Source organism: Adelges cooleyi, unplaced genomic scaffold, assembly GCF_023614345.1.
Source record: "Adelges cooleyi isolate 19-005CV unplaced genomic scaffold, UGA_ACOO_1.1 ACOO_flye_CR_arks_rails_tigmint_CR_PRNA_2, whole genome shotgun sequence".
Classification (NCBI taxonomy): domain Eukaryota; kingdom Metazoa; phylum Arthropoda; class Insecta; order Hemiptera; family Adelgidae; genus Adelges; species Adelges cooleyi.
The window spans coordinates 10,709,647-10,723,269 of record NW_026095860.1 but is presented as its reverse complement, the minus strand read 5'-3'; the positions used below and the strand labels follow the sequence as shown (position 1 = coordinate 10,723,269).

General features: G+C 33.2%; 3 protein-coding genes across 9 annotated transcripts; 2 read left to right on the top strand and 1 right to left on the bottom strand.

Moving 5' to 3' along the window:
* The first annotated feature begins 56 nt into the window (after window positions 1-56).
* LOC126833861 (dynein regulatory complex protein 1-like) lies at window positions 57-4,738 on the top strand. The gene is made up of 10 exons (XM_050565419.1): window positions 57-202; window positions 573-901; window positions 1,049-1,242; window positions 1,448-1,657; window positions 1,733-1,872; window positions 2,324-2,540; window positions 2,625-3,097; window positions 3,613-3,770; window positions 4,194-4,499; window positions 4,563-4,738. Exons 1-10 carry the CDS (start codon window positions 57-59, stop codon window positions 4,736-4,738), a joined length of 2,349 nt encoding a protein of 782 aa, XP_050421376.1.
* Window positions 4,739-4,822: 84 nt separating this feature from the next.
* On the bottom strand, window positions 4,823-8,871 carry LOC126833949 (spermidine synthase-like). Of its 6 annotated transcripts, none has more exons than XM_050565557.1 (5): window positions 7,414-7,823; window positions 7,191-7,334; window positions 6,101-6,468; window positions 5,768-6,003; window positions 4,823-5,163 (listed from the first exon to the last, which is right to left on the bottom strand). In XM_050565557.1, the coding sequence occupies exons 2-5, from the start codon at window positions 7,316-7,318 to the stop codon at window positions 5,020-5,022; spliced, it is 876 nt and encodes a 291-aa protein (XP_050421514.1). In that variant the 5' UTR covers window positions 7,319-7,334; window positions 7,414-7,823; the 3' UTR covers window positions 4,823-5,019. The 6 variants fall into 6 exon arrangements, with proteins under 6 accessions (XP_050421514.1, XP_050421513.1, XP_050421511.1 ...); XM_050565556.1 differs by lacking the exon at window positions 7,414-7,823 and adding an exon at window positions 8,543-8,871 and having other exon boundaries at window positions 4,828-5,166; XM_050565554.1 differs by having other exon boundaries at window positions 4,828-5,166; window positions 7,513-7,816.
* On the top strand, window positions 8,507-13,279 carry LOC126833945 (DNA mismatch repair protein Mlh1). 2 transcript variants are annotated; one of them, XM_050565541.1, is made up of 15 exons: window positions 8,622-8,638; window positions 9,403-9,483; window positions 9,567-9,725; window positions 9,797-9,860; window positions 9,932-10,131; window positions 10,195-10,351; window positions 10,832-10,971; window positions 11,040-11,173; window positions 11,246-11,472; window positions 11,567-11,781; window positions 11,861-12,034; window positions 12,099-12,162; window positions 12,352-12,553; window positions 12,621-12,790; window positions 12,862-13,279. In XM_050565541.1, exons 3-15 carry the CDS (start codon window positions 9,613-9,615, stop codon window positions 13,018-13,020), a joined length of 2,019 nt encoding a protein of 672 aa, XP_050421498.1. In that variant the 5' UTR covers window positions 8,622-8,638; window positions 9,403-9,483; window positions 9,567-9,612; the 3' UTR covers window positions 13,021-13,279. The 2 variants fall into 2 exon arrangements, with proteins under 2 accessions (XP_050421499.1, XP_050421498.1); XM_050565542.1 differs by lacking the exon at window positions 9,403-9,483 and having other exon boundaries at window positions 8,507-8,638.
* Window positions 13,280-13,623: the final 344 nt, after the last annotated feature.

Below are 13,623 nucleotides of genomic sequence, written 5' to 3'. Positions count from 1 at the left end.
AATATATTATTTTTTTTGTTATTTTATAAAGTTTTCACTGTAGCTGTTGTACGAGAATGGTCAAACAGCAAACGAAAACGACAGGGAGGAGGGACAATGATAGCAACTCGGACGATTCAGACGTGAGTACGACGCTTTCCGATGCCGAAGAAAGGAAACAGGCCAGGAGACAAAATATCGGCCGCCGGGCTCATTTGGTCGAGTAAAAAAATTACAATATACATAATGAGTAATGTGACTAATGCACTCAAATAAGAAAGACGACAAGAGATTGACGGGACAAGACTAATAATATGTAATGTCAATAATAGCGGTGACGTCTTAATAGTAGACATGGTTGAGAGTTTTAAATACTAAGGATGTAATTATACAATGTAACGGTGGCTTTGATTGAAAAAGTGGTGGTTGGATGCGATTGAGAATGATATGAGAAGACTGCAGCTGGTGTATGCGAAGATGATGTGGGAGATCCGGCCAAGTAGAAGTTTAGGATAATGGTGGCCGACCACTAACTATAGTTGAGATGAAGGAGAAAAAGATACTAACTAATTCACTACATTGGACGTTATTAGGTTCGAGCAAGAGGAAATCAGGCGGAAACAGCTTGAAAAACTGATTGTGCCCAACGCGGTCACCGTGCAAATAGAAACCAGCGAGTTCGAATTGGCCCAAATAATTGAAGAAGCCCATGCTGTGATTGGCGAAAAACGTTTGGAAGTCGACAACGCAGAGAGTGTGCGCAAGTGGACCGACGAAAACGCCAACAGAGAACGCTGGGACACGGTTAAAGCGGCTGTGGATAAAATCAACAAAGCCTACAAGACTGTCGACGACCAATTCGAAGCTATCAGCAAAAAGAACGACGTGGTCGTTATCCACGAGGATATCGAAACGATCAGAGGTAGTAATATTGTTACCTCAAAGTGTAATTTTCTAATAGGGTTTTTTTTCGATTTTTAAGGGGAAGGGGTGAACTGTTAAGTTCTTGTCCCTCTAGAGTAACTTTCGAGTACGATTTCTGATCACACATCAATTCACTGTTAACTAGAACAAGGCGCCAAGCTGTTGAGACAAAAAGATGAAATAATCGGCGCGTTGATGCGAGAAATAGACGATACAATGTCCAAGACTCTTCGCGAGAAAAGTTCACAAAGCGACGACCTGGAGAGGCTGTACAAGATTGCCAACGATCACATGGCAGACATTAAAAACGCTCACGCCGAGCACCTGTCGCTCATCGAAGTAAGCCGCCGGTTTTTGTAAATTCCAACGAGTCCGCACTGTCCCACGAGAGAACGGGCCTGCGCAAAAACCAAACGCTTTACTCTCGTATGCGCCGTTGCAGACAAAAGTAAACGGGAGTTGCGCGTTTTGGTTTCTGCGCAGGTCTGTTCTCTCGTGGGACAAGGGTATACTCATTACTATTGTGAAATTTTTTGGCGTCAAGCAACTGATGTACGAGGAAATGGAGAAGAAACAAACGAACAATACCACAGCCTGGCAATCGGTGTACGAGCGAATCGTCGAAGACCATTCCAACGCAATGGACGTACGCTTAAAGGTCATCGAAGACAAAGAGAAAAAACTAATGGACCAGTTCGAAGAAAACGAAGAGAAAGCGAAAAACGTTCGGATTAACGTGACCAAGGAAACTGACGTAAGAAAACCCACCGCGGTGCCTCTGGGTCGCTTAATTAATATAATATTATGCTCTGACTATATTGCTTCCCAGGAGAGTGTTCGCGAATTGGAGTTTGTAAAAATGAAGTGCTTCGAAAATGCCGAAAAACTTCAATACAACTACGACGTCCTAAGGAAAAGAACTGACGAAAACGCAACGGCTTTGGCTACCCGAAAGAGACGGATCAACGCGTAAACCCCGCTTTAAGATACAAAATCTGCAAAGTACACTCCAACTATACTTTGATGTTCTGAGAAACGGATAAAAGAACTTCCTTTGGCTCCTCGACCTTCGCATAAAACTGCCACCAACAACCTCTCATACCCTTCAAATTTCTACAAAATTGTATTATAAAAAACCTTACTTCGTTAATTGACAACCCTTCGACCTTATGCTCATCCACTGACTACTGTAAATTTCTTTCTACTAATTGGCATCGGCTTATCAAATGTAGCACTCAACTTCTCTCTCTTCGTTGTTCACCGTTTAAACAAAAATTAATTTTGGTGATCGCGGTGGGTTTCAAGTACACTTTTAAAGTACCACAAAAAAAAAGTATAGTTTGAGCGGCATCGTTAAACGGCTAACGCTCAGTTTCGTAGATGTCGATCGTTATGAAATAAGTAAATTGAATTTAAACAGAATGCGACAAACCGTGTACGATCTGAAGACCAAGCTAAGAGAAAACGACAAGCAATATTTAGCCCGGATTCCGATTTTGAAAGAAGAGATTGTCAAGGTGAACGCGGAAATCGACAGACTCGAGAAGAAAGCGGATCTTATCGCCAAACTCGAAGCCAGGAAATTCAAAGAGGGTTGGGCGCTGGAACAAACGCGCATAATCGAAATTATCCAACAGGTCAGATATTGTGGCTGGCAAATATTGTCGAGTTACTAGATGACGCCAATTGAATTGACCTTAGATTGGTGATGCTTTTTGCAGATTCACAATACCGACCGAATCATACACGAAGAGTACTTGGGCGTGCCGCACATTGCTTTGTTTGAACTTCCCAGCGTGAACGACTTGCCGTCTTACAAGCAAATGGTCGACTCGATAATGTCTTCAGGTCCACCGTCCAACGACGGTAATAAAAACGCCCACAGCGAGTACGCAAAAGCCAGGATCAAAGCTCTGATGAGGTTGATTTTGGACTTGACGGTGAAGGAGTCGAGGTTGACGGTCGACGACCATCTGGTCGGAATTTTCTGGCCTTATCGCATGAAAAACTTACCTCTCATCTACAACATGATGAAAACTCTGGGTCTGAACAAGACTGACACGTGGGATCTGATCGTATCCAATTTTAAGCCACTTGTATACTGTGAGGTTTGCGGCACGCCTGTGGCATGGTCTGAAATCGAGACTAAAGCCGACGAAGAAACCGTTTGTTTTGACGGTTTGACCAACCATCGGTATCCAATATAGCATCTTTCAAAACTATGAGCAACTTACCTATAGCATAGCCCCAAATTAAGGATTTTGTGAGAAATTTAAGGGTTTGAACTACCCTTGCCCCTACCCTTTGGATCCGTGCCTTATAGCAACAATAGACTGGCATCGCCATTCGAAATAAATCTGATTTGAAACCTTGGTCGCCCCCACCCCATAAATATAGTAGAGTTTATAATAAATAATAATAGAAACTATTTTTCTGTTAAGTACTTAAAATGGAAATATTTTTATTATAAGGTAAAAAGAAAAAGAAAATCTGATAAATCCGGCTGTTCCACCACTAATGTAAATAATTTTAAAAAATTTAACCATTATTATCTTTGAACTCGTACAACAAGAAAAAATCGAAGTTGTAAAATCAACTGCACAATTATAATTTCTTACTGCACATTAAAATAACGTCTAACCTAGTGTTACCCCTTATTGGCTTTTGACATTGAACACAACGCGGTTATTGTCTGTTCGTCGGTTTTAGAGTTGATGTATGCAAGTCCATAGACCATTTGATGAACCAACTGTTGGCTTTCACCGACGACCACGTGAACCGTTTGAACGTTGGACTGAAAACGTCCTTTGGTGAAATGCACGAAGACACAAAAGACGTGCACCACGTGTCAGGTGCAGATAATCTTAGTGAGATATTTATCGTTTACAGTTTAATCCTTTCAGGCCCAATTTTAGATAATTTATAATAAATTAATAATAGATGCATAATGTTAAAAAATTGGTTGTTTCAATAAATTTATAATTTTATGTTAAATATATTTAAAAAAAAAAAATCAATAATCCCTGGTTCTAGTACCAGGTTTTAGCCAACGTACCGATAGCGGCCACTTATTATATTCATTTGTTCGTTTATAGAATTGTGCAAGAGACTTTTTTCTAAAAGTAACCAAAACTGGTAAGCTTACACAAAAAAAAATATATATTTTTTTTAAATGAAGAAATATGCTAATTAAAGAGTTCTAAGTAAGATTATTACAAAAAAAAACGGTTCCCTACGCTAAAATAACTATAGGTCTGAAAGTGATAGTAACCACCACCGACGTCTTGCAGCGGCGACCGTACGAGATCGTCCAGACGTGTTGTGCACAAACTTGGTCCACAAAATCACTATGGACGAGAACGGTTATTTGAGAGTTATGAAAAAAATTATAGAACAATCCAAACCCAAAGCCAAGAACGTGCCACAATCGTTGAACCAGAGAATCGACAAGCAATACGATTATTTTATGTGGACGGTAAACGAAGACGATATGCGATCCTTTTGGTTGAAATTCGTTAAGTCTATTCCGCCCAATCGAATGGACTTTTGGGACACAATCAACATGGCCTTGCGGCATTATTACAACGCGTTAATAGGTACCGTTCTATAAGTAAAAGTTTTGTAATAACGTCATTAAACTGTTAACTATCGTTGTACAGAACAAAAAAAACAAATGTCGAAAGCAGAAAAAGCGAAAACCGAAAATTTTGATTTGAGAAGTACATTACACAGATTAGAGCTTCAAAAAAATACAAACGGTGGATTTAAGACATGTACTAACGTCGACTGTTCAACCGTTCAAGTGCTTTCTTTGGTCAATTTAAAGTCTGAGTGATTTAAATAATAAAAACAATTTCTCTGTTATTTTCAACGATAACGTAAACCTAGTCAAATGTATTACAGCAAATACATAAATACATGTGAGTACATATACTTAAAATAATTGACTATGTTTGTTAAATTTAAATCAGTGCAATGGATTTGTTAGTTTGTGATGACAAGAGAAAATACAAAACATAGTATGATAATTTAAATACATACATAGTTAAAAAGTAAAATAAACTCTGTACATACTACAAAAAAAAAAAAGGTACACGTTTCAAAGAATTGTCACTACTAGCACGTGAGGTAAGGAAGAGTCTTTTGAATAAACCTAGGAATGCTAAACGAAGCACAATGCAATTCTGGTGAATAAAACTTAAGCTCGTGTTTGTCCATTTCTTCGGTTGTAAACTTGAAAACTGGCATTTTAAAATTAACCTTCTGAAACATAATATACATTTTATAATGAAAGGTTTTATTTTATAAAAAGTTAATAATAAATCAGTTTTTTCTGTAAATATATTATTTACAATATTACAAACAAATGTATTGTTTTAATAATTATTAAACAATATTTTATTTAAATACATTTTTAAACTGATGTTTCAAATAACTATTTGTTTTAAATAAACTTGTATTTTAGTTTATTATTTGAATAATTTTTTTTTTTTTTTTTAAATGAAAATTTAGTTGAATTGAGAAAAATGATTTCAATCATATTTTATTTGTTCAAAGAAAAATAAAGTTGTGTTCATTGTTAAGGTTATTTAAATACATTTTTATTTGTTTAAAAAAAAATGAGCTAAATATTGTCGTTAAAATTCTCAAAAATGTTTAAAACTTCACTTTACTGATTACAATTATATACATTTGATCATATTTCAATTCATTTTTTACGTTTTAAACTCATTTTAACACTTTTTTAGTGCATTTTTTAATGATACTTTTGTAATAAACTTTATTACTCAAAACTATTATATTTTTTTTCTAAAATGTAAAATTATAAGTATAAAAAGTTGTAATAAGGAAATGTTTTGTTTACATCATTGTTTGTGGCCATTAGAAAACTAATATTGCCTGTCGGATAAGATGGAATTGAAATAGTGGCTAAAGTGATCTTGTCGAATACGGCTGAACAGTCTTTGGACAATCCGATCATTGTGTTCTGGTCTTCTTTGATCCAAATAGATCCTGCTTGCGAACAAATAATACCACCTGGTTTAAGTGACTGTTTCATCGACTCGATGTAACTCTTTTGAAATAGTGATGCATTAGGACCTAGAAAAAAACCGAAAATAAAATAAACATTTAATACTAAAACAACGTAATGAAATTTCACATAAAAATAAGTACTATATAAACTTTAGTCGTTTACCGACGGGGTCTGAGGAATCAGTGATGATGACATCAAATTGTTGTGCGTTCTTTTTCATAAATTCAAAGCCGTCCTCTATGTGCAGTGTGACTTTTTCGTTTTTAAATCCACACGCCATAAACGGCAAATATTCCTCAGCCAGTTTCACTACTCGTTCGTCGATTTCCACTACATCTATGCTGATTACGCTCGGATGTTTCACAGCTTCTCGCGCTACGCCTCCGTCACCCCCGCCAACTACCAAAACTCTTTCTGGATTGGGATGGCTGCACAATGGCAAAAAAGATATCATTTCTTGATACGAAAATTCATCGAACTCCGTACACTGAATTATTTTGTCCAGAATTAACGCTTTCCCAAACGATTTGCTACATGAACAAAAAGTCATTATTTTAGGTATACGAAAAACATAATTAAATTAACTGTTACAATAGTTAGTAAAATTTAAACTTATATTACACTACAACTAGACTTTATAACAATCCAAGTATATTCCAATTCATTCGTAGTAAGAGAATAGAATGGGCAGGCTACGTGTGGTGAGCAGAAGGATGCCTCATACGGAAGGTTATGGTGGGGAACCCGACTGGAAAGAGACCCCTGGGGAGACCACGCCAAAGATGGTTTGATTCGATGAAGAGAGACCTGTCCAAAATAAACAACACCTTCAGCATCGACATGGCAACGGATAGGGATCAGTGGAGAAGGATTGTGGAAGCGGCAAGGTACCTTAATGGTCCGTATTAATAGGCCAGAAGAAGAAGATTACACTACAACTAAATTTAACCTTAGAACAAAAACCATAATATTAAATTTAATTTTTCTCTGAATCCAAATCTGGCCTCAGATTTTTTCCCAACACATCTATGTTATTTTTTTACATAAACGGTCTTCAAAGTGGTAAAAATAATAATATTCTATACGTTTAAATCATTTTCCAAAAAGTATTTTACATAAAGATTATGAGCTGAACTTAACGTAACTGGTCTTGGAATTAATGTGGTATTTTTTTCAAAACGAAATTAATTAAATAAAAAAATTGAATACATTAATAAATAATAAAGTTACTTCCCGGCGGTTTAATACTCACGTTTGTAATACCATAATGTCTTGATAAGGAGATTTCTCTTTATGAAGGACTTTTTCAACTTGAAGCGACAATCCCGCTCCTGGCCAAGTGTCGGACTCGGTAAACCAGCCTTGTTGAATACTGTCCATGACGACGTTTCATTTACTAAAAAACAACAAGAGGTTCGTCACATTAAATCATAATAATAGGTTTGCTTAACCAAATCAATCTCTTTCATACCTACCTGAAGAAAAAGAAGTCGAAATACACTGAATACTGGTAAATAATTTAAATACTACAAAAACCCGAAAAAAATACTGCGAATTAGGTAATACGTTAATACCTACTATTTGATGCGAATCGAATGTGTTTTTTCAAAACAATACTAAGTTCTATAGAATTCTATGAAATTTAATTCGTTTCGATCAATGAAATAAAAAATTCAAATTGAACTACAATTTGTTTATTAAAACATACTTAAATACTTTGGTGTAGCAACTTTTAAACGATAAACCATATTCAAAAATTAGTATTATATCCTATAACACCGGATTAACATGTTTTTTTTTTTTTTAGTTTTCACTCTCCCACGCGTTTTTATTTATGAGAGACAAACAGAAGGATTCAGTATTCACTCTAAAATCTGAGCAAGCGTTTTCCTGATAAAGATAACAAGATAACCGTTTAAACACCGGCTGATTGTAGCCGCGGCCCCACCCATAATATGTTTTTTTTCGATGGAAATGTCAAATCGGTGTGAAAACACTTTTTAAAAAAAAACCGCGTTTAAAAATCGAAAATTAAAAATATAAACAAATACCTAATTATTGTCTTGTTAATTACGTTTATCTAATACATTTAAATATGTACACTAGATGTTGTACACTTCTAATAAAAACTATTATACTATACTTTTATATAAAAACTACGATTTTATACGCTTTCAATGCGTAGCTGAGAGATAATGATTTCTAAAATTGTATAAAATGTTCTTTAAACGCAGTACTTTAGAATAACCTTGACAAAAAAAAAATTATTATAAAACCTTTTCCCTAGAAGGGGAAGAGATTTTTTCTTTATTTCTAATTTTAGAGCAAAATTTTACGACTTAAGATCTAAATATTAGACTGGAAGTAGATCTAGTGTAGGGCTATTACATATACAACTTTTTTTAAAAAACTAGTCCAACTTTTTTTTTATTAAAGATAAACAAAAAAAAAAATGGGAAAATTACACTTTGACCGTAGTAAATGTTTAGGTTGCCATGTGGGAGTGAATCAACAGTCGACAAGTATTTAAAAAAATGTTAATTATATTGTTAATTACGATAAATGGGTAACAACGGTAATAATTATTATCAACAGACGATTTACCTTAGTCGAATCTTCTCTGATATAGTTACTGGTATAGGTTACTCGATAATTATTATTAGCTTGAAAACAATTACTATCAATTCATAACTTTAATTGGTAACGTATATATTTAATTAACCTTTTATCATAAGAATAACTTACTGCAAATATTGACTGGTCGATAACCAGTTTTGAGTAATTACTATTAAAGTTTAATAATTAGGACCGTAGGGGAAGTGCGGTTGAGTAATGTGCGCAGTTAAATACTACACTTCACCTTTCCTCCTGTCCTAAACTTCAACTTTAACTTGAAAAATAATTATCCAAAACTGGTTGTCACCTGTCAAAATGTTTGGTAATTTTTTTTAAATTAAAAATGTTAATAAAATATGATTCGATTTGGGTTCATTGTAAACACAATACCATTTCAGCTCCGCATCAAATCTAAAATATGAGATAGGTGCAAACGTCAAATAATGTACGATTTGGCATCGGTAGTTGAAAAATTGAATTATAAATTTTAAACGTTAGTCTTTACAACAATGTTTGTAATCTTTGTATTAGCCATAGAGTAATATTACTTAATGGTATTTCATTTATTCTGTGATATTAGCAATTGCATTTAAAACAAAAGTTATACTATGTATTCTACATTTTAGCAATGAAATAAAATCCGCTTATCAGTAATTATCATAGTTTGTGTCTTAACCACAGAATTGGTTAACCCTGCCTCAACCAATATAACCATCGCATTTACCTCCAAAAATTATTAATGTCCATGTGATAAAACAATTTTGAATTTTGAATTTTCGAAAAATTAAAAAATACTTAGTACGTTTTACTCCAATCGGTTTGATAATAAATAAGTTCTAATATTTCAGCAATCAATTGATACTCAAGTCCCCAATTTAAATCAACTATGCAAATAGTGAAATAATATTTCCAAGTCGATACTCTCAATGGTAGTATATACATTTGTCATATAGATGTTATTAATTTTGTCTAAATGCATACAGTAGTGTGAATTTATTAATTACCTATTTAGCTAACTTTTGTTTGACTGATAACTACGGTGTTCAATTTCAAAAACTATGGAACAAGTGCCGGTTGTCAGAAAATTAGCAGAAGACGTAGTCAATCGAATAGCGGCCGGCGAAGTTATTCAGAGACCGGCTAATGCATTAAAAGAACTATTAGAAAACAGGTAATGTGTTCAAACATTCTAGACTTTGGAAAAAAAGATTTTTTAAATTATTACTATTATTATCAATACAGTTTGGATGCCAAGTCGACAAACATCCAAATAACTTTGAAAAACGGAGGACTAAAGTTGCTACAGGTATTTGTCGAATTTAGCAGCATTTAATTGAAAATAAGAATAGTTAATCAATTCTGATATTACAATTTAAGATACAAGACAACGGTACTGGTATTAGAACGGAAGACTTGGGCATCGTTTGCGAACGATTCACAACTAGTAAACTGCAAGAGTTTGAGGATTTAAACTCGATATCGACTTATGGCTTTCGCGGCGAAGCACTGGCCAGCATAAGCCACGTCGCACATTTAACGATTACTACAAAAACAAATGGATCCCTTTGTGCTTACAAGTAAATTCTAAAAAATTATAATAAGTTAAATAATTTCCAAAATTTAATCAATGGTTTTCATAGAGCGTCATATTTGGATGGACGATTAAAAGCACCACCAAAACCGTGTGCCGGAAACGTTGGAACCATAATTACCGTCGAGGATTTGTTCTATAATATCGCAACCAGAAGAAAGTCCATGAAAAGTTTCAATGAAGAACATCAAAAAGTCGTTGAAGTGGTATATCAAATTATTTATAAATATATTTTGGTTTATTTCTTAAATTTTATTATACTACATGAATTTTTTATACAAATACAAAAACTAACTTGGGCATTATAAAATAAAAATTTTAATAATCTAATCATACAAATATTTATATAAAAACTCAAATAATAAAATTGTGTTTTTATTTAAACAAATGCATTTTTAGGTTTAACTATATAATTTTAATATTTGTAAGGGTATAAATGGAAACAATAATTTAATACAATATTATTTCACGTTATAAATAATATACTTTATGAAATTATTGTTTGAAACCGTAATTTAAATTATATACTAATTAAAAATGATTTTATGCACTAAATAAAAACATATTTCAAATAGTATGATATTTTCAAATTATCATTCATTTATAATTTATAAAATTCCCAGGTTTGACTATAACCTAACTAAAGGAATTTTATGTGAATTTTTAAATTGTCATTTACATTCAAGGTAAGCCGCTACGCAATACATAATCCTACAGTGGGCTTTACTGTGAAAAAACAAGGGGAAACATTGTCTGAGGTTAAAACAAATCAAGACTCTAACCACAAAGATAATATATTGGCTATTTACGGTTCGACAGTATCCAGGTAAGATCTAAAAATGCCAATTCTTTCTCAGTTTAATGTTAAACTAATGTATTTTATATATGTATTAGAGCTTTGTTAGAAGTTGAAGATTATTGTAATACGCTCAAGTTAAAAATCAAAGGTTTTGTATCAAATGCCAACTACACGGCTAAGAAACACGTTTTTATATTATTCATAAATGATCGTTTGGTCGAATCGCAAGGTAAATAAAATAGTTCTACTTATTTTAAATTTAAACCCATTTCGTATTCATACAACAAATATTGTGATTTAGGATTAAAGAAAGCCATTGACCAGGTTTACAGTGTATACCTGGGAAAAGGATCTTACCCTTTTTTATATTTAAGTTTGCACTTGGACCCTATGAACGTGGACGTCAATGTCCATCCGACAAAGCATGAGGTACATTTCTTGCATGAGGACAAGGTAATCGAAAGGGTCGGCGATGTGATTCAAGAAAAACTTTCTGGTTCTAATGCATCAAGAACTTTTTACACTCAAGTCAGTGAAGATGATCAAAAATTATAACCCAGAGAGTTATTGCCAAAGATGATGTATATTAATTTTATAATAAACTTGTAAATATGCTTTACAGACTCGGTTACCGACTTATAACGATACGTCCATAGAGATAAAATCCAAAGAAAATAATGAAAAGACCAAAGACAAGCAAAATGTTTTTATCACATCGCAAAATGTTTCACAGAATAAAATGGTCAGGACAGACAGTACAGAACAAAAAATTGATAAATTTTTAAATACGAGTTCGTCATTTGCTTCTGAACCGAAATCTGAAGATGAAATAACGCGGTAATTCTTAATGTAGATAACATAATGTAAACGTTTAATGTTCGGATACATTTTTTAACTAAGTATAACAATTTTTCAGCCGCGAAATCAAGTTGACTAGTGTGTTGACATTAAGGAAAGAGGTGGAAAATCAATCAAGCGAAACTCTACAAAGAATATTTCAAAACCACAAATATGTCGGAGTGGCGTCACCTACTTGGACGTTATTTCAATACGATACCGAGTTGTATATTTGTAACTCTAACAACGTGTTGTAAGTTAAATAAAAAAACTTCATACAATTTTAAAAAAAACCTAAGTATTGTTTCTTTATTTAGGCAAGAAATGTTTTATCAAATAACGTTGTACGAATTTGGAAATTTTGGCGTTATCAAATTTTCGGTGAGTAAAAAAAAAATTAATACAATACCGATTATTGCTTAACACAGTTGAGCAAATGTTATTTTTATAATGAATAAAATTGTTTATAGCTAAAGAAAATGCATGAATAGTTTTTTATTTTATTATAATTATTATTTGATTACAAATTAATTTCTGCAGTTTAATAATTGTTGTCATTTGTGTGCTAAGAATCCGTTATCGTTATACGAGTTAATAAAGCTCGGATTAGAACAACCCGAGTCGGAATACCAAAGCGGAGAAGATAAACCAAAAGAAGATTTGGCGAGAGACGCCACTGAAATAATCATGTCCAGAGCTTTAATGTTGAACGATTATTTTTCTATTGAAATCGACGACGATGAAAATATACTGTCACTTCCATTGTTGTTAGGTATAATGCATTTGTTGTGTCTCACTAACTAGTGTTAATAACTAAAATTGGTTGTTTCATTTTGTAGAAGGTTATCTACCCGATTTAGATGGGTTGCCGCTTTATTTATTGCGTTTGGCTAGCGAGGTCGATTGGTCGAATGAAAAAGAATGTTTTCGTACATTCTGCCGCGAAACTGCCAGATTTTATGTGATGCACCCGTGGAAACAACAGAGTTGTGATACCGACGACATATCAGTGAGTGCTTGAAACTTAAAACTTGACAATGGATTTTAACAAATTCATATAAATACTCTTTTTACACCCAGGACGTGGCGCCCGATAACAACTGGACTTGGAATATGGAACACATGTTGTTTCCGTCTTTGCGTAAATCATTCCAACCACCAAAACGGTTTCTAGAAGACGGCACGTTGTTACAAATTGCTAGTTTACCCGAAATGTATAAAGTTTTTGAACGATGTTAGAGTTCTTCAAATGTAAATTACCATTTTTGTCTATTCATGTTATATTTTTGCATAATTTTTTTTTTTCTTTTGTTATTTATACAGTATGTAAAAGTTTCTAATTAAATGCTATTGTTCCGCTTCAGTAAAGTTCATGAGGTTGTTGTTGAAAATAGTATCAATTAATTGTATTTAAATATGAAGCATTTACACTTGAGATAAAAGTATTGGACATTATTAGTATTACCATTTGTTGTACATTATGAAATATATTATTATTATACATGGGAAACAACGAAAACATATTATTATTAACAGATTAGATCAGTCCTAGTCGTTTCCACTTTCACCTCCCAAATAAAAAATACAATTTAAAGCACAAAGTTGCCTCAACAATATATTTTTTTTTTCAATATAATTTACAGCACAGAAATAATAGCAGTTTTTGGTTCTTATTTTTATTATTTTAGAAATATTTTAAATTTCCCAATCGACCAGTCAAAATGTTCTTTACATTTTTTCGAATTGGTTAACAGTTAATAGAATTAAACATACTGTTTGTTTAAAAAATGTTAAAAATCTTCAATCAGTAAAAAAAACCTACTTCGAACGTATCTCAAATTT